Below are 22,601 nucleotides of genomic sequence, written 5' to 3'. Positions count from 1 at the left end.
ACATGGTGGCAGAGTGAGTGAAGTTGAGATGGGCTGACAGACGGGGTAAAGGAGAGAGTGCACTTAGTCAAACTAAAGACTTTTCCATGACCTGCTCCCCATGGCATGCACTCTATCTGAGAGACTGAGTGAACTGTATAGTTTTATCAGCGTAAACTTCTTAAGGGTCAATGCATCACTTGAGAGACGAACGGAAAAACCTTGCTTTGTAACAAGCTCACACTTTTTTCAGTATTCTGCCAGCTCACCTTGGAATGAGCAGCGGGTCCATAAAATGAATTACCATTCATGAGAGAAAAAAACAAGAGTAACTGCACTGAGTTCCCTAAGAGAGGTCATGTGTATATGATGCAAGGGGCCAACCAGGAGTTGATTGAAGCAGTTGACATCTCACCTCCTGTGCGTGACCGTTTTTGTTTTTGTCCGGTTTTAGTGTAAGCCCAAACTAGTTCTGGAGACAAAAACAAACTCTGAGAGGAGCTAAGGGCAAACTGACTTTTACGTATTAAAACAACTCCGTTCTCAAGGAGTTCAGAGCGGTTTCTGCCAACAGTATTTTAAGAATCTTAAAACCCTCATCATCTTTTCCTTTGCAAAGTTGTTTACTCAGAAGATGGCAATTATTTACACATAATATGGAAATAGGACAGTGAAGCTAATAGGTAGTCCAAAAGGAGCCAAGATCAAAGTGTACTTCTAGCTCTTAAGACAACCCTAGTCTGAAAAATGCCATTGCAGTCTGTGCAAACAGTGTTTTTTAATCTTTATATATTGCAACTGTTTGCATTGGGCAGTTGTTCATAAAGAAGCTGAAAATGATTGACACAAGAAGTGGAGATAGGAGGAGGGGTGCCTCCGATTATCTTCCTCTGTTCTCAGTGAGAACAGAGGAGGTAAAGGCTTTACAGTCATGGCAACTACCTAATGGAAAACTAAGGCAACGGGGAAAAAAACATTGAATACGTAAATACTAAACCAATATTTTTGGTTTATTACACCCATTTACTTACATATTAGACAATTTGCTCAGACCAGAAATGTTTTACGTGTTTTGTACTCTCTCCATGTTTCATGGGGGAAGGTCATTGGTGATAACCATGCCTACAAGCTGAATTCTCGCAGTACTTGTGCATTCACAAACACACGAGAATCCGTCTTGTCCAGCTCCCATCTCAACCATTCAGGCTTGACCAAAACGAGTCGAGCCAATCATATGGACAAGCGTAATTTGTGAGACGGGTCTAGCTGCAGCCCTAGGCACTACAAAACACGCCCCCTGCTAAATATGCATTTCCCTGTCCTCTAAACCTACAGTCAGTGGTCATATTTTGTAAGACATGGTGTTTTTGCAGTGTCTTTGGCTGCAGTTAGATATACTTGTAACTTGCTGTAGTTTCTCATGGCTGCTATACTGTCTACGACATTTTCATATGATGCCGTGGTTGGCTTAAACAAACCTTTGGAAGGCGGGCACTAGCTGTCGCTTCGCCCAATCAGCTCAGAAAGAGTTTTGCTGAATGTAGCTCATTTTTCCTGAACAGATTCAATGGGAGCAGGCCCAGGTTGATAATGCACAGAATGTAGAGCTTTACACTTTATCAGTCTGGCTTGCCAGGTTACATAGGTGGCACACTGGCTTCCACCGTCCTTTCCCTTGTAAATAATCGTTGGCTTCTGTGAGAATGATTGCCCAAAGTAAACAGAGCAAGAGTTTAACCGTTAAATAAAAAGTGTTGCTACAATGATGTTTTTGGGACTGGAAGGTTTTTTTTATGGTTTAAAAGTCCATTTGGTTTTGGTCCTTCAGAAACCGTCGGCTTCAGCCTCCAGGGCCAACTCATCTGCATTTAAACTAAATGAAGACGCCTAAAGGTGTTGTTGCTATAGGTAAACTTTTTACTGATTATGAATCCCATCCTTGAAACCATAACTAGCCTTTGTGTTCTTTCATGTGTAAATATAATTTTTTTAGCCCTAAATCTTATTTTTTTATGTTTTCTGGGAATAACTCTGGGCTTCTCTAGAGTACATGATGACATTGCTTTATTTGTATCGTGTATTTTATTAACCTTTAAACCATCAGCAGGTTTCCATTGGGAAAAGATTTACATAGATGCAGAGGATTATCAACACAGGAAATGGAAGTTGGAGGCTAAAGGTACTGGGTACCAAGGTAGACGTCTTAAATAAGCCCCAATCTCCAAAACATCATTGCAGTTTTGCAAACACTAGCTGCTGATCATAACTGATGTTAAGTTTGTATTGTTATTTGTGCAGAAGTTTGCGAAGATTTACATGGAAAATGGAGACGGGCGGCGGTGCGCCACCAATAACGCTGCTGTAGAAAACATGTACTGACATTGGAACAAGTAAAAGCGCCTCAGCGAGAGTAGCTTTTTGATATAAAAGGAAATCGTTTTAAATAGCAAGTATATTGTGGCGAAGTGTATGCTATTTTATTCATTTTCACACCACCTTACTATTCCGTTACATAGTTACTCTGACTGGAAACAGTCAACATATTCTATCCTTGGTATATGTTTCACACAGGAAGATCACTAGTGAGGCCCTACCTCCTACCTCCACTTCCTGTGTAAGGAACGGGTTAACTCAAGGATGGTGATAGTTGAAATGTTTGTAAAATAGATTTTGTATGAGCCACATGGATGTTTTTGAGACTGGAGTTGTTTTATGACAGCAGCCATCCATTTTGGTCTTGGCCCTTATTTGACTACCCCTTAGCTTTTGTCTGGGAGTCCAACTAATCTGGATTGATCTCACATGTGAGATATTATCTGCTTACAACCATTTAACCCAACCTCACTTCAAACATCCTGAACTATCCATTTAAGTAAGGTTAAGAGTAACAGTTTTACCCTGAAACTAATAAACAAGACAGGCTGCCTGCAGCAATGTCATAAATTTATGTTTCTCATACCATTCCATTCCTGTAACTGTGTGTGGGAGAGACTGAGGAACCTTTTCTGTCTTTAACACCGTGTTTTTGTTTAGTTAAAGCGGAGTCTATTCATAAACTATCTTTAGAGAGGTTATACAAGGAAAGAAAAAAAAGTGCTTTGTCTTTTCATGTAACATTCCTTCCTCAAATAGCATAATGTGCTGTTTTTGCTTAGGTTAAAACCTGAACACTCTTCATTTTTTTCCCCCTCTTCTTTTCATTCCAATGTTTCTGCCTGGCACCTCTAACAACACATTCATGTGAACGCAACTGCAGCTTTGTATCTTACTGTATCTATGTTTGTCCTCTTCCATGTCCCAAGTCCCTTCTCTCTTTCTGTACTTTTTCCACCCCAGTCTCTAGACAATAAGGATTAAAGTGGTGGGGGCACAAGTTGTCTATTTATATCAACAACATCGAATGAAAGAGAAAGAGCATGTGGCTTTGCACATTAACAAGCAAGGCTACAGCACTGAGTACAGTAGATACTGGGATTTTTGTTTCGAGCCAAACTTTAATGGCACTGGGACCAGATGGAGATGCACCTTCTTAATTTTTTTTTTAATAATTGCTTAATTTTGCATAAAATTTTGACCATGATGCAAGTTGGCGAAAATAGATAGGAATTGTTTAGAAGTTTAAATTCAGAGGGGGAAAGTCTGAATCACCCAGTACAGCTGGGATGCTGCCTGGCGTTGCAGTAGAGATGGCACCCTTTCCATGGAGACTATCAATCCTTGATGCAGCCATTCAGGGTTCGCCACTCAGCCTCAGGGTCTTTAAACCCTGCTTCCCACCTTCTTTCTTTTTGCCTCTTTTTTGTCTGGACAATCTGAAAAAAGGGCTACTTATGCTATAAATGTATTTAAAAAAAACTAAACAATATGGCGGTACTGTGTGTTTACCACAAGGACTGGTCATTTCACACATTTTGAACCTTTGAGTCATTTCTTGGCTGTTAGGGGTACAAAATGAAGCCTTCTTTCGCAGGACATTTTTAACCGACCGTGACTCTATTCGTACCAGCTCGCCACCCCCTCACTAACACAATAAAGGAAAATAAGCTGCGATACAAGATTTTTAACATTTGATAAAAAATTAAACTCATATATTAGTTTCAACATTTTAAATAGTATCAAACTCCAGATTCATGAAGGTTAATTTTTTGTCTGTTGTTGTTTTTTTTACCCTGAACTGTTTAAAATTGTCGAGATAACTGCAGAAACAAATAGTTTATTTGAACTTCAGCAGCTATGTATCGCAAGGCCTGGACACGCTCCTCAAGCTCATAGAAATGTGTTCTTTTTACCTGAGGATGCAAGAACAAGAACAAAGTTCTTCCATACTTCACAAGAACTCACTTGCAGAACTCCCGGGGAGTCTTCTTAGGTCTCTCCCACTGCAGCACACGTCCTTCATATTTCTCTGACAACAAACAAGAGTTCTTGCCCGAATAGGCATCAAAAACAAGCTGCTACAGCTCCCAAACCAGGGTTTCATGAACAGAGGGATATCATTTAGTTATTGCAGCCCTAGGAGAAATAACACGTTTCTCTTTTTTGCAGAGCTTTCAGTAAATCTTTTACAAACATTGGACTCTTTAACCAGTGTTAGTGAGGACATTCCTTGAGTAAGGCTAAATACAATTTTGAGCTTATATCTCTATTACTAATTAGCAGAGCCAACTGGTTTTTAAATTATCATCTGGAACATGGTCCATCAGGAAGAAGAAAGCAGCATTCTGGATATTTTGTATATTGTTATTGCTATGTGTAACTTAAGTTTGTCTGTAAATTTGAAGTGGATCAGCCCAGAGCCTATTGCTGCTCAGGTTTAACCAGCCAGCAAACACCATCCCCTTGAATGCTCTTTGGTTAATTTTTTTTTCTGTTGCATACTTTTTTTATTTAAACACTGTTTGGTATTTTGTAATGACCCCGATGACTCCAACAAGCCGAAACGTGATTCTTCTGTTAATAAAGTCTGTTCGTCAGTATTTCAAGTGTTACTGGAGTCTTCGCCTCATGAATTGGTTTTGGTGCAATTTCAGAGGAAAGTCGCTTCCCCTTGCTCTTTATTTACTGTTTTCTGCTTAAGTTTATACTGGAAGTTCTTAAAATATTCTTAACTACATTTCTCTTTTTACTCATTTCTTTTTGAAGCAAAAACAAATGTTAAGTCTTGTCCTTTGAATGGTAAATTACGTTGTGAGTGTTTTACACACAAAATGTCTTGTACATTACCAAAGGCAACCTACGTACCACAGTGGGAGTGCTTTGAAGGAGGTTTGGAGAACAAGTTGAACTGGGCTCAAAGTTCTCTGCTTGCTCATGTTTTCCATTATGTTCAGGCAGAGTGAGGAGTTTGGCGTTAAACATGTTGATGTTTAAATTCCTGTAAAGCTACGAGGGATTGATTATAAATGTCCTAAATTTGATCACCACTTTTGTGGTCATTTGTTCTCGAATGGTGTGTCACATGCTGCTGATGGGTTTTTCAATGTCAAATAAATATAGCATTCACGGAAAGGACACATAACTAAGCCCGTCTCTTGTTCACTTGACTGTGGTATCATGCAAGTCCTCCTTTAGTCATGCTTTTCCTTTCCTTCTGGTTTTGCTGTGTCATCTGGAAAGTACACGGGTTAACTTTTATTGGAACATCGTGACATTACATTTGCAAGTTTCATTTTCACTTATGCAAAGTATCCGCCAGGAGCTGCATTTTTCCCAGTGCTTAAACGTTTACATGTATCGTGTTCCAGCCACAGACTTCAATGTGTTTTATTGGGACATCAAATCCCATTGAAACTCATTAGGGTTTGTAGTTGTGCATTTAGTAATGTGATAAGGTTCAATGGGTATAGATACTTTAGCAAGGCACTGTTACCAGCAAAGGTACACATATCCACAATACTCGACCCCCTGACTTCATCTTTTAATCTTCCCCTTTTTTCCTGTGCCTCCAAGCAAACCTTATTCTAAGCTCTTTCTTTGTAGACAGTGCCAGATATGTGTCCACGCTCGGTTGGCCATATCCAAACAGGTTAAAAATAACTATCAAAGTTTTAGCCTCATGTCCTGAGAGCTCTACTCTCTTCTCACACTGGAGGAACCCTGGGAAAAGAATCTTTCCCTTACGCAAGCGGCACTCATAACACCAGACACGGCCGTGCATGAAACATCCAAGCGCATGCATCAGTTTGCAAGCTTCAAAACATGCACACACACACAAAACATATAAGATAAAAGGTAAGGGGCTCACTCTGTAAGGCTGCAGCACTAAAATAGTAGGATTATTGGAACAGTGGCTCTGTTTGCAGTGAAACATAACCTGCACTGTGGGAATGCTGAGTACTTTCCTACTGCTGTGTAAGTATGGGAAAATTGCTGAAACAACAAAATGGGATGGAAGTCATGGAGGGCAGAAAAATGGAAAGAACAAGAAAACAAGCAAACTGGAGAAAAAAAATGATAAGTTAGGAGGAAGTGGAATAAAAAGATAAACATTTTTCCCCTCAAGACGTACAAAGTTGGCTGCTCGGAGAGGAAGTGAAAAGGTTGATGTCGGCTCAGGCACGGAGAAATCACTGTTGGTAAGTGTTAATGTGGACCGTAGCCGAGAGTTAGGTAGAATTCAGGGGGCCGGCGGGTCAGACACCGCTGACACGCTCGGATCAGCAATGGGATTGTTTCCACTGGAAAGAATCCCAGGAATGAGCCAGAAGAGCTATCAGTGACTTCACTCAGAGGACAGCAGTTTTTATACACAGCCAGCCGGCCGCACATGCTCTCCCACACTTTTTAAGATACTGTGTTTCATGCCAACAATAGCGTGTCAGACTCTCTCCGTCCCCATCACACACACACACACACACACACACACACACACACACACACACACACACACACACACACACACACACACACACACACACACACACACACACACACACACTCCTATCCCCCCCACTGTGCCAATGTCAGTGCGTGCTCAGTGCTGCAGCCAAGAAGAGTGGTCACACCTCGATCCGCCGGCTTTATCGTTTACAGGAGATTAACTGCATGGAAATTACTATCAGTAATTTCAGTGCTTTAAAAATATATTCAAGCTTAAAGAACGCATCATTTAAATGTCACAAATACTTTAAAATCATGAATCCATTGTATGGATTACTGGAGTGAAGCGTATGCTCCTTTTTTGTTCTTTTTTCTGTTTTTACAACAAAAAAAAAGGAACATTTTGTGCAATTTGTGTAAAAATTTAATTTTGTGTATTTCTTTTCTCTCTTTTTTTCTCATTTAGCCACTTTAAAACCATAAATATGCCTTTTTTTGGCTTCTTGTGATTTTATATGACAGAGCGACACAAAGTGAGCATATTTGGAGAGTCAAGGGACAATAATTAAAATATTTACTAATAAAAATCTAAAAAGTTTGATGTGCTTTAGTATTCAGACCCAACACCCCAAAATAAAATCCAATGCTAAACAGTTCCCATCAGATGTGACCTAATTAGCAAACAGAGTCCGCTTGTGTGTAATTGAAACTCAGTATAAATCCAGTTGGTATGCCGAAGGCCTGAGAGGTTTGTTAGAGAACATTAGTGAACAAACTGTATCATGAAGACCAAGGGACACAGCACACAGGTCAGGAATAAACTGGTGACGTTTAAAACAGAGTTAGGTTATAAAATAATATCCCACGCTTTGGACATCTCGCAAAGCACTTTTCAACCCATCATCTGAAAACAGAAAGTGTATGACACAACTGCAAAACTACCAAGACATAGACATCCACCTAAACAGACAGGCCAGGAAAGGAGAGGATTAATGCAAAGAAGCAGCTAAGAGGCCCATGATAACACTGGAAGAGCCGCAGCGATAAACATCTCAGGTGGTAGCATCTGTCAAAGAGAATAATATTGTTGGTATATTTTTAAAAACATGGACGTACCACTTAAAATTTGCTACAACCCATGTAGAGGACACACCAAATGTGGAAAAAGGCGCTCTCATCAGGTTAGGTAAAAAATCTCTACGCACGGTAGTCAAGGAAAACTAACGCTGAATTGCACGGCCGTGGTGAAGCGTGGTAGAAAAGACGTTTGTGCATCCATTTCTTCAGCATGAGCAAGGAAGCTTGGTGGAGGTCATGGGAAGATGGATGAGCTTAATGCGAAAGACTTGAGATGGGCGCACGTGTTCACCTACCAGCAGGACAACCATCCTAAACCTACAGCCAGAGCTACAATCGAATCCAATGCAAAACGAGTGGCAAGACATAAGTAGTATGACTTCTCTTGAGCTCAGAGTTGACTCCTGGGGTTAAACACACATGCATTTTATTTATTTATGAAAGACCTTGAAAATCACGTACAAAATTCCTCCAACTTCACAAATACAGTTTGAGCTACCACATAAAATCAAAATAAAATTCAAACAGTTTTGGCTGTCAAATGGAAGGTTTTAAACAAGTATGAGAATTTTTTGCAAGGCAGATTATATTATATATATATATATGTTCTATTTTTGAATTATACATTTTTAGAATACTTATTTTTAATCGCTAAGTCTTCAATTCCTGTAATGAGTAACACACTGAAGTGTTTGAGTAAAGATTCTTGCTGTTAAACCTTAACCTTCTCAGATTTGAAGTAAAGGAAAAAGGAGTGCTAAAAATAAAAATGCCTCTATTTCTATTCTCTATAGAATTGAAACAACAAAAAAAAAATCTTTAATTACGAGTTATCTTCATGACTTAGTAAGCTGGATAAAGGAACAATGGTGAAGATAAGAGCTGCTCTAAGTATCACAATGCTGCCGTGCATTGCTCCAGGGCTCCTTTTCATATCTCCTTAACCCCCGAGGCGCAGTACATTGCTTTATTAAAACTGAAGGATATTGCAGTCTGCAGCAATATCTGAATGGCACTGTGAAGTTCAGAGGTCTTTCACTGACGTCACATTATTGCGTAGCTGGGTGCAAGTTCAGACTGCGTCTCCGAGGACTGTACCTCTCCCCTAACTTCTTGTGATTTCGTTTTTCCATGATCTCATTACTTTTTCCACGGCGATCGAGCCACACTCATTAGGACAGTTACAAAAGCTATTCATTACAGCATTCTGAACCAGACACCGGCTCCCTGTGCTGGACACACAAATCTGCTGCTGGCCATCTTCATCGGCTTTAGTTCATATTTACAACTGTTTCATCCCTCTTTTCTCAAGAAGGAAGCAGTATGGAGACGGTGTGCATCGATTCCCTTCTGAGAAGTCCCTGGAGAATCAGCTTATTGGCCAGTGTCAGGGATCAGCCCCCAAAGGCCTGCCATGGCAACGCTCACAGACTTTTCCACAAGTGGCAGACAATCAGAAATTACCTGGAGGGGCGTCATTACATGTCCACTTGTAAATCACCTGCAAGATTTCCATGACTAATAGTGATTAGAAAGCCATTCATTTCCATAAATTCAACTTTTCCACTTAATTTGACAGGTGCTTAGCATTTAATTGAATTTCATCTTTTTGTTTTAAGTCCAAAAATGAAACTCTGATATTTTTCATCTTCCATGAGTAATACATATATTTTAAGGGTGTATTTCTTTAAATATTGTGGCTAACAGCCAATTAAATTCCAAAATGCCGTTTCTCAGATTAATTACATTGCGTGAGATCAATAAAAAATTAATTTTAATACAGAAATCCAAGCCTCCTGAAACAGGTGTTTATGTACTGTGCAGTATATACACTCCAACCCCTGTGGTTATTTTTATATGATTTACGGCATCATTGCAGTGTGGCATGGAGGCAAACAGCCCATGACTACTTAGGTGTTGAAGAAACCCATGCAGGCTGCTTTAATGGCAGTCTTCGACATCGTCATCTTGACAACCCTCCATCAGGTGAGTTTCCTGGTCAATCAAGCCAAATTATATCAGTAATCAACCAGGGCTCTGGTAGTTTGTAGTGCGGACAGCTCACTGAGCTATATAATACACTGGAGTGCTAATCGCCAGCTGTTAGAACGAGTCGCTTTGAAGCCCCCAGCCGCCATATTGGTACTCCATATTTTCCCTCAGTAACTAGGGAATATGTGCGCTACAGCATCGAATAACGAGGATTTTCTCATGTTCAGGGGGGGCTTGAAACTTTTAACGTCAAATGCCATATACTTTTATGTTATGTACTAAAACTATCAAGTACTGAGAAAGTCATGTGCTGAAATATTTAGCATTTTATTTATTAAAATATATATAACATTTAGGAATATACAATATACAAAAACATATTTACATATATGTATACATATATACATATTTAATATGAATAACATGTAAAATATGTGAGCACCTAATTTCCTAGTAGTTGATAGTGTTAGTACATCCATTGACTGTAGAATTACCTGTGAAACGTTTTCACACAGCCAGAAAACTGCTTGTTGCTGCAGCCAAATCCTATGGGATTCTGAGAGAGTAGGGAGTAGCAAGATGGCGGCCAGTGACTTCAGTTTTTCGGCAAAATCAGCACTCCAGTGTATTATATAGCTCATTGGGACAGCTGCCTAGTCCTGCTGGAACACAAATTCAGCCCAGGTAAGGTGCTCCAGGTGTGGCTCGACAACGCAACAGCTGTAGCCCATGTTCTAGATGAGTTTTTGTGCCGTGGCTCTGGAAGCACTGATTCCAGCTGCACTCCACAGTTAAATCTTTATGCTTCAATCCAGCATTCTGAGGTCAGCTTTTTAAGCAATGACATTTTATGGTCTGCTGTCTTTGTGGAGGATGATTATGTCTTGGTCCAAAATTGTATTTTTTGGTTAGTCAATTCCACTTTAATTAGAATTTCAATAGCCGTGAGCAAGTAAATTTGAACAAAGAAAAAAAATGATTCTGCCATTTAGAAAATGGAAACAAAGCTAAACTTAACTGGCCATTTAGTTGGTTCACATAAAGATGGAGAGAATGCAAAAGTTTACGCATCTTTACACACAGTGGAAATGTCTGGTTTCCACTGCAAGTTGAATTTCCAAAAATAAAATTAACTTCTCGTTCTTGTAACCTTTCTAGTTGCACCTGTATGAATCAAACTCCAGTTGACACTTCCACAGGCCTCAAGCATACTCTGTGGCGTAGAGCTTTGCGTACCTGCAAAAGCTTTCAAAAAGAGTCAAACTTGGTGTTGCATACAGCTTAAGCACCTTCCACTTCCCTCCGAGACAGCTTTTGGAGCTTAATGTAAAGCAAAGCTGTTCAGAGTTCAGGAATGAGATTTTGTTGCAAGTAGGAGAACGATTGTGTGCAAGTTAAGACAGGAAGTAGCATGTGGCTGCTCTCGCTTCTATATATACACACACACACACACACACACACACACACACACTGCATCTGTTTTCATAGAGGGAGAGATGTTCAACGTGAAAGATGCCAAGCAGGAAGCAAGACTGCTTCTCTCCAACCACTGGAGGTAAGGTGAGTGGGGGGTAAAACTGAGAGTGGGGGTTTACAAGAGGAAAATTACACAGAGCTTCTGGAAACTGCTGTGAATGCACAGGATTACCCAGTTTTGGGGGAGAGGGAGAAAAAAGTAAAAATAAAAAAATCCTTTAAGTGAAGTACTGGAGACTCACAAGAGTGTATAGCAAATTCAATTTCTTTATTTACAGTCTTTGCAATAATTAATGAGAAATGTGGTCTAAATACAAAAACAAAAAACAGTAACACCAAGAGAAAGATGGCAGCTAATCTCCCTGAGCTTTACAAACAACGTGGGAACCTGTAGGCGACGTGACATGACAAAGATGTTCTGTTTGCAGCCCTAACGCCACTCACATGAGAACGATTTAAGAGACGGACATTAGTCATGCTTCCACAACAGTAACATTGAACTGACCCAAGAAAGAAAAAAGAAAATAAATTCCGCCAACTTTGTTGTTTAAACTGCAAACTTATGACTCCAGGAAAACAGGAAGTCACTTGTAAAATTACATACCCACACACAAATACAGACAGAACTTTCCAAACACCTTCTGGTAAATAGCCGTAATGGTGAACGAAGAGTACTGCTTTAGGTATTGCCTAATTTATTTTATTAGTTTTTTTTTATTTTTTCAGTGAATCAGAACCATATGGCATCAAAAGTATGGCTGTTTTTAAAAACAGGAAGACTAGAAAATATGGTCAACTCATCACACCACCAAGTCTCAGCTTGGCTTACTAAGAACATGTATTTACACATCCTTCATTGGCTCTGTACATTCCTTTTATCAAGTGCTTAATCCCAACCCCCCCCCCCCCTCCCCAAAAGCTCATCCTTAAAGCATTTTCCTTTGTCATCCAAGCGCTGCTTCTTGGAGGCAAGTGTGATTGCAGATTTAATAGCATAACTCCGGTTTCAGTGCACATCTAGCCTGCAAAGCAAATCATCAGTTGCAAACTTTCCTTTTTCTGCCCCAACTTGCCAACAACTAAGTTATGCAAGTATAACCAAGGCAAATCCTGTGCAGAGAAAACACTTTCCACAGAATGTCCACTTCTCAAAGACAACCACCATTTACGTCAAGGAGACATCTACAGACAGCAGTGGCAACAATAATTATACCAATAATAATAAAAAAAGAAAAACAGAACAGTGCATTGTACATTAACTCCACACAGGTACCACAGTTGATCTGCACACTGGTATAAAGACTCTGGGGTCATGATGCCAGCCATTTCAAAATAAGAGCAGCAGGGACTCTTGCAGGGGAAGAGCTGTTCATGAAGCACTAAGCTGCTGCTCTTGAGCAGGGCATCGGCTTGGACTCCACACACACACACGTGACGATGGACACTGTGGGAAGTAGGCGAGGGATGTAGACTGATCTTTCAACCTCCATTTTGGTAAGATGTCCAAACTAGGAGAGGAGTTATTCCATGTACTAAAACAGGGAAAGTCCCCCCCGTTTTGGTGGATGTGTACATTTGTGTCAAGGGTCATGTGTCATGGAGAGATGGCATCACAAGACACTGGACGTGTCAGTCGAATGTGCTGGAGTGCTCCAGTGAAGTGTGATCAATGTGTGAAAAGTACCGTCCCTCGGAACCGAATAGCAAAGTGAACATGGTGCTGAATCGCCCGGCCTCTAGTGCTGGGAATTCTGTGCCGGCTGTCCATTTTGCATGCTGCAGTCGCCCGGCTCCTCTTCATCCTCTTCCTCCTCGCTGACGAGGAACTCCTCCGGAGGCCAGCGAAGCTCTCCGCTCTCCACCTCTCCTTCTGTTGGCTCCACCACGATGGATGGGAGGCGATCCTTAAGCTTACAGCAACGGTCGAAGTCCGAGGGGTCTGGAAATATCTGGCAAAGGAAAGACGTGGATTCTTAATCATTTATGAAAAAGGAAATCCACAGGAACTTCAGTTAACGAAAACATGGCCCGTTCAGAAATAAGTCAGTACTACCACAGGAATAAGACGGTGAGCACTTTTATCATTAACCCTTCATGTGCTTTAATGGAAAAGCTAGACACACTGGGCACCTGGGCAGTGCCAAATATCTGAGAGCTGACTAAGCACCAGATGAGAACAGATTACAAATTTGTACTTGTCATCTAGCAGACCTGCTCTTGCCCATCCCACATTCCTTAAACTAATGCAATCCCTCTTTCCTCACACTTAAGCAATTGGTTTTCAAAAGTACAAGTTAGTCACAGCCATCCAAAGTCATACAAAATGCAATACTTTACTGATTAGTGAACAGTATTCTTATCAGTAAAGAGCTGATAATACATTTTGAACAAAGGTTTTATTTTATTTTATTTTTTTTTTTAAATCAGTTACCACATCATACCCAAGTGTTACCATGTAGTTCCAACATGCTTCAGTGTTGAAGTGGTTACAGAGGGAAGCCACTTTCAGCACAAATCAGGTTATAGAAGATCAATCCAGAGGAAGTACAAATGGTGTTAGGAGATATTTTTAAGAAACCTGACATTACCACCCTGACTGGTGGAAAGTACAGAGCTAGATTTGGGTGGGTTCTGGTCACTTCACAGTGCAGTTAGTCATGGGACTTCAATTTGTGGGTTTGACCCAGATCAGGTTACACACATCACAGCAGAGTTGTGTCATATCTTTTTCAGTCGTCGGCCTGTCTTTCATGCATCATACTGGACTTGGGAGGGTTAGCAGCTTTTTATTTATTTATTTCAGAGCTATGATTAGCGTTCTTTCCTATGGAATACATAACTACCATATAATGCTGCAGCTTATTGCAGTTGGTTTTACCAACCTTAAATAGTTGAAAAATCAAATATGCAAGCAATGTCTTGATTTTAACCCCCCCATTTTATAGAGACTTCTTTATTTAGCTTCTGAACTCTGGTTTGAAACCCATGAAGTGGTGTGGCGCACCGCAGGGTATTTTGCAGCAATCATGTGTATGTTGTTCGTGCCCCCCTGGGGGATATTTAGTAACTACTTTACATGCAGTAGATCGAGTAGAACATTGGAAAATTACTTGACACGATCTGTTTTTAAAGTGGCTGTGACTGGAGCAAATTTCATTTACCATCATGAGGTTGCCAAGAGGCATTCCGGTTTCATCAGGGGGTCATAAGTCATATTTTAGACAAATCGACTGGCCCTAACAGGAATCAGAACCAAAATAAGTTTCAGTTGGGTGTAATTGCAAATAAAAGCAGCCAAAAACTCATTGAAAAAGGCTCAACTACAATGTAGAAAATTGTTTCATACACTGCATGGGTACAAAATAGTTTATGTGCTGAAAATGAAAGTAGGAAGGGATGAATGTGGTAATACATAGGTGTGAAACAGCGGTATGAAAGGGTGAGTTGACTTGGAGCTTCTTACAAACAATACTTCTGCTTCCAATAAAAATAATGAGTCACCGCTCACAACAGGAAGGCTAGAGAAAAAAAAACAAAACAAAAGCTTTAATGCCAGTAATTTAATAGAGAGTTAGTCTTTACAAAAAGAGAAAAATGGTGAAAGTTCACCAAAAATCTGATTTGTGTGCCTCTGTAGTAAAAAAAAAAGGTTTAAGAACTTGCTTGTTGTTTATTTAAAGGATCACAACCATACCTCTAAAATTAAAACTACATTAAATGGCTTGAACCTAAGATGAATTGCATGAGAGGCAGTTTGACAAACTACGTACATTCCCTCTTCAACCTCCAACTTTCTCAGGAAAGAAAAAGGAGAAATTGCTCTCAAGAGGGGATGGGTTGCCTCTCCTGATCCAAGAACAGCTTTTTTTGTTGTTTGGATAAAGCAAAGTAGATGAATATTTTTAGACCTGCAGATTTCATACCAAGTCACAGAGGTTGAGTTGGGGGGGGGGGGGGTGTCGCCGTCTGGGCACAGAGCCGAGTGGAAAGAAAGCATTCTAAGAGCTGGAATGAGACAAGAGATAAAGAGATCCAGCTGTGTCTGACTCTTCCTGAATTCCAGAAGAGACGAGAAGCAAAAACAAAAATGGAAAGCTATTTATATGCTTTACGAATTAGATCTCAGGTAATTTAGGCTAGCGTGTTCCCATCAGCAGCACTCCAGGTTTCCAAAAAGAGTCACAGCAAGCTTTAATTATGTATGAAATCAACTGTATGCAAATAAAATATGCGCCTGCTTTTTTCTGCTCTGCATCGTTGATACTTGCTGTGCGTCAGAGAGTCGGACAGTGACTGACTTTGCCTTAGGGTGAATTTGCCAACGCATAATAAGCCATTTCTTTTCCAAGGAATATGGGTGAGGCAGCTGAATCATGACGCTGCCTTTTGAAAGGATAACGCCGGGTCGATTTTCATCTCATTTAATTTCCTCTTGAAGGACCATGGGGCTACATTCACTTTAATAACTTGTGCTAGAGCATCTGGAATATCAAGCTCACGTCATTCAAGTCGGTGTCAGTTTACGGAAATGACGGGCGAAACCATCTCCGCTTCATAGAGTGGTTCTCTAAGGAAATCCTGGGACATTGGGCAAATGGCTGAGATGGTAAAAAAATCACAGCAGAGAAGAGGCATGCTGCTGGCCTCTTCTCCTTCCGTTCCTCTCAGACTCACAGCTGGGGTGTAATCTAAGGAGTCACAGGAAGCAAAGCCCTTCCTCTGGGTCAGTCTACATCCTTTCGGCATGCATCTCGAGCAGGCAGCTGCCTACGGTTCATAAGTGTACTGAATGAACAGCTCTGAATGTTAAGCCATCCCTTTTTTGGAAAGATGGATTAAATATTAAAACACATCTCACCAGAAAATGTTCTATTGAAATTAAGCTTTAAGTATTTTCCAATAATGTTTTCACTGCCCTTCCTCTTTAGGTTTTTAATACGAGAAACTAAGCAGCTTAGTTTCTGCTAGCGCCGCTCCGAAATTCAGGAGGTGACCAGACTTGGCAAATTTAACTAAAATCTGATGTCTTACCAGTCAATAAAATGCACCATAGCACACCTTGGTAGCGTTTGGGTAACAACAATGCTCTTTGGTGTCGAAGACGTTACTGCAGCAAAACTGCAATTTTTAGGATATGTAAAATATTTAAAAATTAAGGCAGAGATGAAGGGTTCAAGAAGCTGCTCAAAAGTAACCCCATTTCCCCCCCCAGACACGCAGGTTGTTTCCCTTCCTGCGACAGAGCCCGACTTTAGTAGCTGCTTGTAATTTCAGAGTTATTGGTTTTGTACCCAACTCTTGCATACAAAAAGCTGCTTGCCATCGGCGGTCAAAACTTATCTGCCTCAGGGATGTTCCAGCAAACTCAAAGGGGTGCAGTGGATTCAGCAGACCAGCGCATATGCATACTCAGTCTTTTACATTTATTACTGCTAGCCACGGTTAGCATTACAACTCTAAAGATAATCTTAAAAGGTGTAACATTTTAGTTTTTAAATGGAACACTACTTTAGAGCATCTGCTCACATCGTGTAGCATTTGTTCTGCTCTTAACACAAATGCATCACCGCTCATGACTGGAAGAACAATGTCCGATTGCAGTTCTTAAAAGAAAAATCTGTGCTGGCTAAATTTGGCATTGGCCACTGAACTCTGATCAGTGAATCTCTTGGCTCTGCTCAAAGACGACCGCGTTGAGCAGACAGCGAGACAAAGGCGGCGGTAGAAGCTTGTCAGGACCACCTGATGGCTGCTTCCATCATCTGTGGCGTTTCTCTCTGCAGGATTCAATTAGTGACTAATCTTAAATCTCCATTCTCTCAAAAAAGGAAAGTGAGAATTTGTTGTAATATTTTCATGGTATTAAATTTATATTTTGCTAACAAATCATGTATTTGTTGCAAGACTGTTTTCTGCCATTTTATACAAACAAATATATAAAATAAAAATATGATTTAAGAGAGGAGATTTTAATGGTCCTCGACACATTAAATACCTCTGGTGTTAAATTGTGCGAGTGTTACTGCTCGCTCTTGGCATTTCTAATGTCAAACCAGCTTACGATAATGACTAGATAAATCCATATGTTATATAATGGAATTCTGCATTGAAATGCATGGAAAGACATTTAGAAAGGAAGCAATATTTCACTGTCTGGTTTGCATGCGTGTGTGTGTGTGTTACCTGGAAGGAGAGTCTGTCCTTGCTTGGGCTGAGCCTCATGTCCTCCATGGGGGTGTTACTGATCATCACCTCAGTCATATCTGGGACGGGCACAAACACTGGGCTGCAAGGGTGAAAGATGAGAGATGTAGAGAGTGAACACTTGTGCAGAGGTAACGGGGTCAGGAGTTATCTGACTTTCACCCTGTCAGAGGTTAAATATGCCCTAAAGGCTTATAATGGGGAACTTCTCATTTTGTTCAAAATCACATGTGAACATAAAAGCAGACAGTAAGCCCCCCCCATCAAGTGCCACAAAATAATTAGGCCCATAGTGACTGGAAAATTTCAGATGGGTTGAAGAACAACAAAAACAATCTATATGCAGATCAAGGCCCATGCTTTCAGTGCATCACTTCCCTGTACGCGTGCCGGAGTTTTGTTTATTCTCTGCAAATCTTGACCACAACATCCAGTTCTCGGTCTGCTGTTCTAATGCACTGCAAAGCTGCAGTGCTCATCGTGCCGCTTGCATAAGGGGGGCTGTTTCTAAATAGAGAAAGATGCGCTCTTGCACTTGCAGCTTGGAACAGTCATTGTGAGAGTGCGCTGGGGGCGTGGTGTGGCATTTGAATGGGGAGGAACCTGATGCATTCAAAGCCTGGACAAACTTTCCATGTCAAATAGGTTTTAGTAAAAACTCATGCCTAGAGCTTTCTAGCATTTTATAATAAAGAAAAAGAACAAATAATTAAGATTAGCTTGAGACCAGTCCCTCCATAGACATGAGCCCTGAGACAAGATGCTGAGCGGCCTTCTCACGGTCTCTATTTAAAGCCTGGCGGTCAGTCACTGGCCACAGGGTTGTGGTTTGTGTGTCTATGGCAACTTGGGCCAAAGAAAATGGAACCTGACAAGATGCTTGCATGCGTCCAAACACTATCATTCAGGGGACTTCTCTACACGTCAGTGCAGGATGTGTGGGTTTCACTTAACCTACTTTTATTCTAAAATATTGAAATTGGTTAAGATGAAGCTTTAAAAATCAGTCAGCGATTTTAAACAAACTTTAAAAACGACTTGATATTCTAACAATGCCAACATTTATTTTTAGTTTTTTTTAAATGTTCACCAGGGTGACAATCATTGTTTTGAGGACAATGTTAAACACCTGCTTGAGTTTAATTTAACTCAGTTAAAACATGAAACATGGTTCATGGAATTTCTGAGCATCGTTTAGCTTGTAGTGTGAACCTGTGACTCAAGTTATGCAAAACTTTGCTCCGCTGTTTGAACTGAAAAGTGTAGAGGCTTCAGTAAAAAGAGAAACAGGAGCAAAACACGCAGTTTCATACCTGTGCTGGTTAGAGACTTGCATATCTCATAAGCACGTTTTGACACAACTTTGTAGGCGTTTCTAATCAATTACTGAATTCACCGACTGACTTAGTTTATATGCAGTTTCCTATGGAAGCACAACATCTATAAGGAGGACTTTCTGTCATTTGACAGTCGTACATTTTCATAAACTGTCAATACGGAGCAGGAGCACACCAAACAGCAAAAGTATGAGGGAGTCTGAAAGCACGTTTGTTTTTATGAATCATAGTGGGTTAAATATATAGAAATTAGACAGTTGGAAAATATTACATACACTTCTGGAAAAATCTAAAAGAAACACCTGTGAGGCCAACCTTAGCAGTCTATAGCGGTAGCGCATTTCTGGCAAACGATTGTCAGAATACAGGCAGATTTGATCTGCAGCTGCATCCACGTTTTAAAGACAGCACGCTTGCTGTGCATTCAAATGGATATTTTTAACCACTCACAATTCCAGATACATCTAGTGTTTAAGGTATATCAGAGGATTTATGTTGTAACTCCAAGGTTACACATCTTGAAATGTTTGACATGTGCAATATGGCTATTTGTCCAGAACGCTTCTGTGTTAAAGGGGGCACAGCAAGGGGAGCTGGGATCTAGATTTATCCCAATTAGTATTATTTGCTTGTTTTCATGTCCAATACACAAGGAGTGGACAACTAAGTGTTATGCAAACCTTAGGTGTTAGAAGAAAAAAAGCCCGACACCATGATCTTTCTTAAATTGGGATCAAATTTTAGATTTCTAGTTGGTGAAATTAAGAGATTCCACCGTTTTAAGGACTGAGAAGAATCCATCAGTGTAAAATTTGGTCCATTTCATCTCACTCATAAAAATATATATCTCTCATCCGTCTTTGGGATATGACCAAGATGTCCCTCCTAGTACAACTCTAACCTGTATTCTGTGGTGCAGTCTATAATCAAGAACCCAAATCAAACACACTGTCATCCAGATCGGGGTGAATCATGTGACACGAGTCGCTCAATTTCAGGAGGTCAATAAACCCTGAAGCAAAAGCAGGTTCAATTTTTCCATCTCTAAAATTTTCACAACAGGTTGCAGTGTGGCTGGGAAATGTTAAAGGCAAAAAGCATATGACCCCCCCCCATTTAAAAGTAACTGTTTCTGCACAGGCCAGATCAACAGCGTAGAACAATACAAGGATATCCAAAAATAAAAAGTTTGTTTTCTTATGCAGTGTTTCGACTAGGAAAGAAGTGAAGCAGTATGTATTCATATTGGTCCCCAAGTGGGGACCTGTAGAAAAGAAGGACGGCAGAAGGATGAACACAGACAGCAAGGACCCGAGGAGACAACAATGAGAGGGGAAAGGAGGGAGAGAAAAAAGAAAGAAAGATAAACACTCTAGCCTTGCCAGTCATATTTCTGCTCTTGGATCGTATAAACATCCTGCTCAGCTTAGAATAACAGAACGGCGCCCAATAAAACATAAAGGGGCACAATGGAAGGAAGTGGGAGTGTATGAGCAACAAGTTGACCTGGGAAGAAACAAACACCACCGTGTCATTTCAGGCATCGGAGATTGAAGGACACGTCCCTGGGAGGGACACCAAAAGCCTAGGGGTCTTCGTGAAGCAATTAAATGCAGTTCAGCAGCAATTCATATCACATAGGTACTGTTCTATGGAAAGATACAAACACAAATTACCCACTGGGTCAAAGTTTAAAAAGGTAGGTGCAGCAGATGGCAGGACGTCTTTGCATCCTGACCCCATCAATCCTGCCAGTTTTCCACTTCCACAGTAACCTAAGTATGTCTGTGTTGATACAATCACAAGAAAATCCTCTGCCACTGGCCCCCAAAACAAAGTTAATATTTGTCCCCAAAAATAGTTTCCATTGGACAGGTGATGTTCCGAATTTTAAGATATCAATGTTGCCTAAATTAGCCAACAATCAGAAGTAACTTTGATCCCAAATGTTTTGAATTATTTTCAAAATCAGAACTAATTATATAGTGATCCTGGCCCTCAAACTACTGACACAACTGATCATTTAACAAAAGACACGTATGCCAAACGATCTATGCAAATAAATGTTAAAGTCCTAATTAGGACTAGTTGTTTTCAAACATCTCAAATAGGCCTATTAAAAAAAAACAAAAACAGTTCTGTGGCACCCTTTTTGTTCATGCTGGAGCTTGACACCTAAGCAGTCTCTGCAGCGATCGCTGTACAAGTGAGGAATTTGCAACCTGCACAGTCTACATGGTTGCCACCTCCGCTACCTAGCGTCTGTTGCTACTACAATCATAAATCTTGACCTGCGTGGCAGCATGGGCAAAGCTGCAGTCAGTCCAGGGCCAGAACTGGGCTTTTTCCATGGGCCAGGTCACAGGTACAGCTGGGGAAAGACTACCCTTCCTCTATCACCAAGTATCGTCACTGCAAACAAATTAGGTCAGCTCTTCTTGAGACGCGTTTCATGCGATTGATGCATTTTGGAAACAGACTAAAGTATTGAGAAACATCTTCCTGCTCACCATGGAAAATAATTTCAGGCTGGGCAACCAGAGCTCAATTAATAAAAATAAAACAATCAACCAAACATCCCAGCTATGCTTGTTATTTAGATTAACAGCTCCTGCCATTAGAAGAGAACTTTCTCACAGAGATAAAAATGACAAGCATGTATGAAGAGCAAGAGCGCAAAAGACAGGGGGAAAAAAAAAAATGTGGTTTCAGTGAAGAGCTAGATTCTTGACTTCCTGGTACAGAGAGGCAGAAGCCTGAGGTTTTAATGGTGTTTGCAAAATGAGATTTCAAAGCAGCATGCATATCCTCCTGACAGATGGGGGAAATGTTCAAGAGCACAGAACTGAACTTTTCTGCAACAAGCCAAGAATAAAAAAAAAAAAAAGGCACCGAGAGGCACTCAAATGCACCTGCAGCTACTTAGGAGACAAAAGGGCAAAACAGGAAAAGCAAAGTGACCCCTTTCTGCACATACAGCAAAAATGATGAATAAAAATAGAACAGAATGACAAAGTCAAACTAAGGTAGAGTCTCTAGAAAGGAATATGTTGCAGTTTTAAAATAAAAAAATAAAAATGAAACTGGAAACAACAGCGTCAGAGTCTAGAGAATAAAAAGGGAGGGGAAAAGGTCAAACACTTTAATTTGCCTTTAATCCGTCTTGCCCTGAAATGTTCCAAGTTCAGGGGCAACACCCCACAGAAAATCTTAAAGGAAACAAGAGTGGGTGTATAGCAACAAAGGTGGCTGATTCAGAGGGAAATCACCAAACAAAAGCCACCCTGAACAACCCCTTTCATTGTTCTCTCCCCCCCCTCAGGTACAAAGCCCCGAGTGCAATGCTCTGTACCCGAGGGATTTCACTTTATTCTAAGACGAGACCTAAAAAAAAAAAAAAAAAAAGTGGCACCAAAAAGTCCAGACAAACAAGGCATAACAAGTGCCACTAGATGAGATGCGAGTACTCACCAGAATATCTGCGGTGAAAATACAGACATGAATTCACACCGGCTGTCTGTTCTGTCAAACCTGATCAACTGTTCTTTATCTATTTCTTTTCTTTTTTTTTGTATCTTTTTTTTTTTGTGTGCCTAAGCGGAAAAGGACGCTCCGGCAAAACAAAAGTAACAGAGCAGCGAGTCAGGCAGCCTGGACAAACGACGCGGTTCCGCCAATTGATGCGTCTGATCGCAGAAACCAGCTGTGCTCGCTATT

The 22,601-nt window shown here is 40.6% G+C and overlaps 1 protein-coding gene across 2 annotated transcripts; it reads right to left on the bottom strand.

Moving 5' to 3' along the window:
• Positions 1-6,877: 6,877 nt before the first annotated feature.
• lbh (LBH regulator of WNT signaling pathway) lies at positions 6,878-22,578 on the bottom strand. 2 transcript variants are annotated; one of them, XR_004933402.1, is made up of 4 exons: positions 22,356-22,578; positions 17,527-17,629; positions 12,765-13,292; positions 6,878-6,918 (listed from the first exon to the last, which is right to left on the bottom strand). XR_004933402.1 is itself a non-coding variant. In XM_012861584.3 (3 exons), exons 1-3 carry the CDS (start codon positions 22,382-22,384, stop codon positions 13,080-13,082), a joined length of 345 nt encoding a protein of 114 aa, XP_012717038.1. In that variant the 5' UTR covers positions 22,385-22,578; the 3' UTR covers positions 12,061-13,079. The 2 variants fall into 2 exon arrangements, 1 of the variants encoding a protein (XP_012717038.1); XM_012861584.3 differs by lacking the exon at positions 6,878-6,918 and having other exon boundaries at positions 12,061-13,292.
• Between the last annotated feature and the right edge of the window lie 23 nt (positions 22,579-22,601).

Source organism: Fundulus heteroclitus, chromosome 19 (assembly GCF_011125445.2).
Source record: "Fundulus heteroclitus isolate FHET01 chromosome 19, MU-UCD_Fhet_4.1, whole genome shotgun sequence".
NCBI classification, from domain to species: Eukaryota; Metazoa; Chordata; class Actinopteri; order Cyprinodontiformes; family Fundulidae; genus Fundulus; species Fundulus heteroclitus.
The sequence above is the reverse complement of the archived record's forward strand: the minus strand, read 5'-3'. Positions and strand labels throughout refer to the sequence as shown.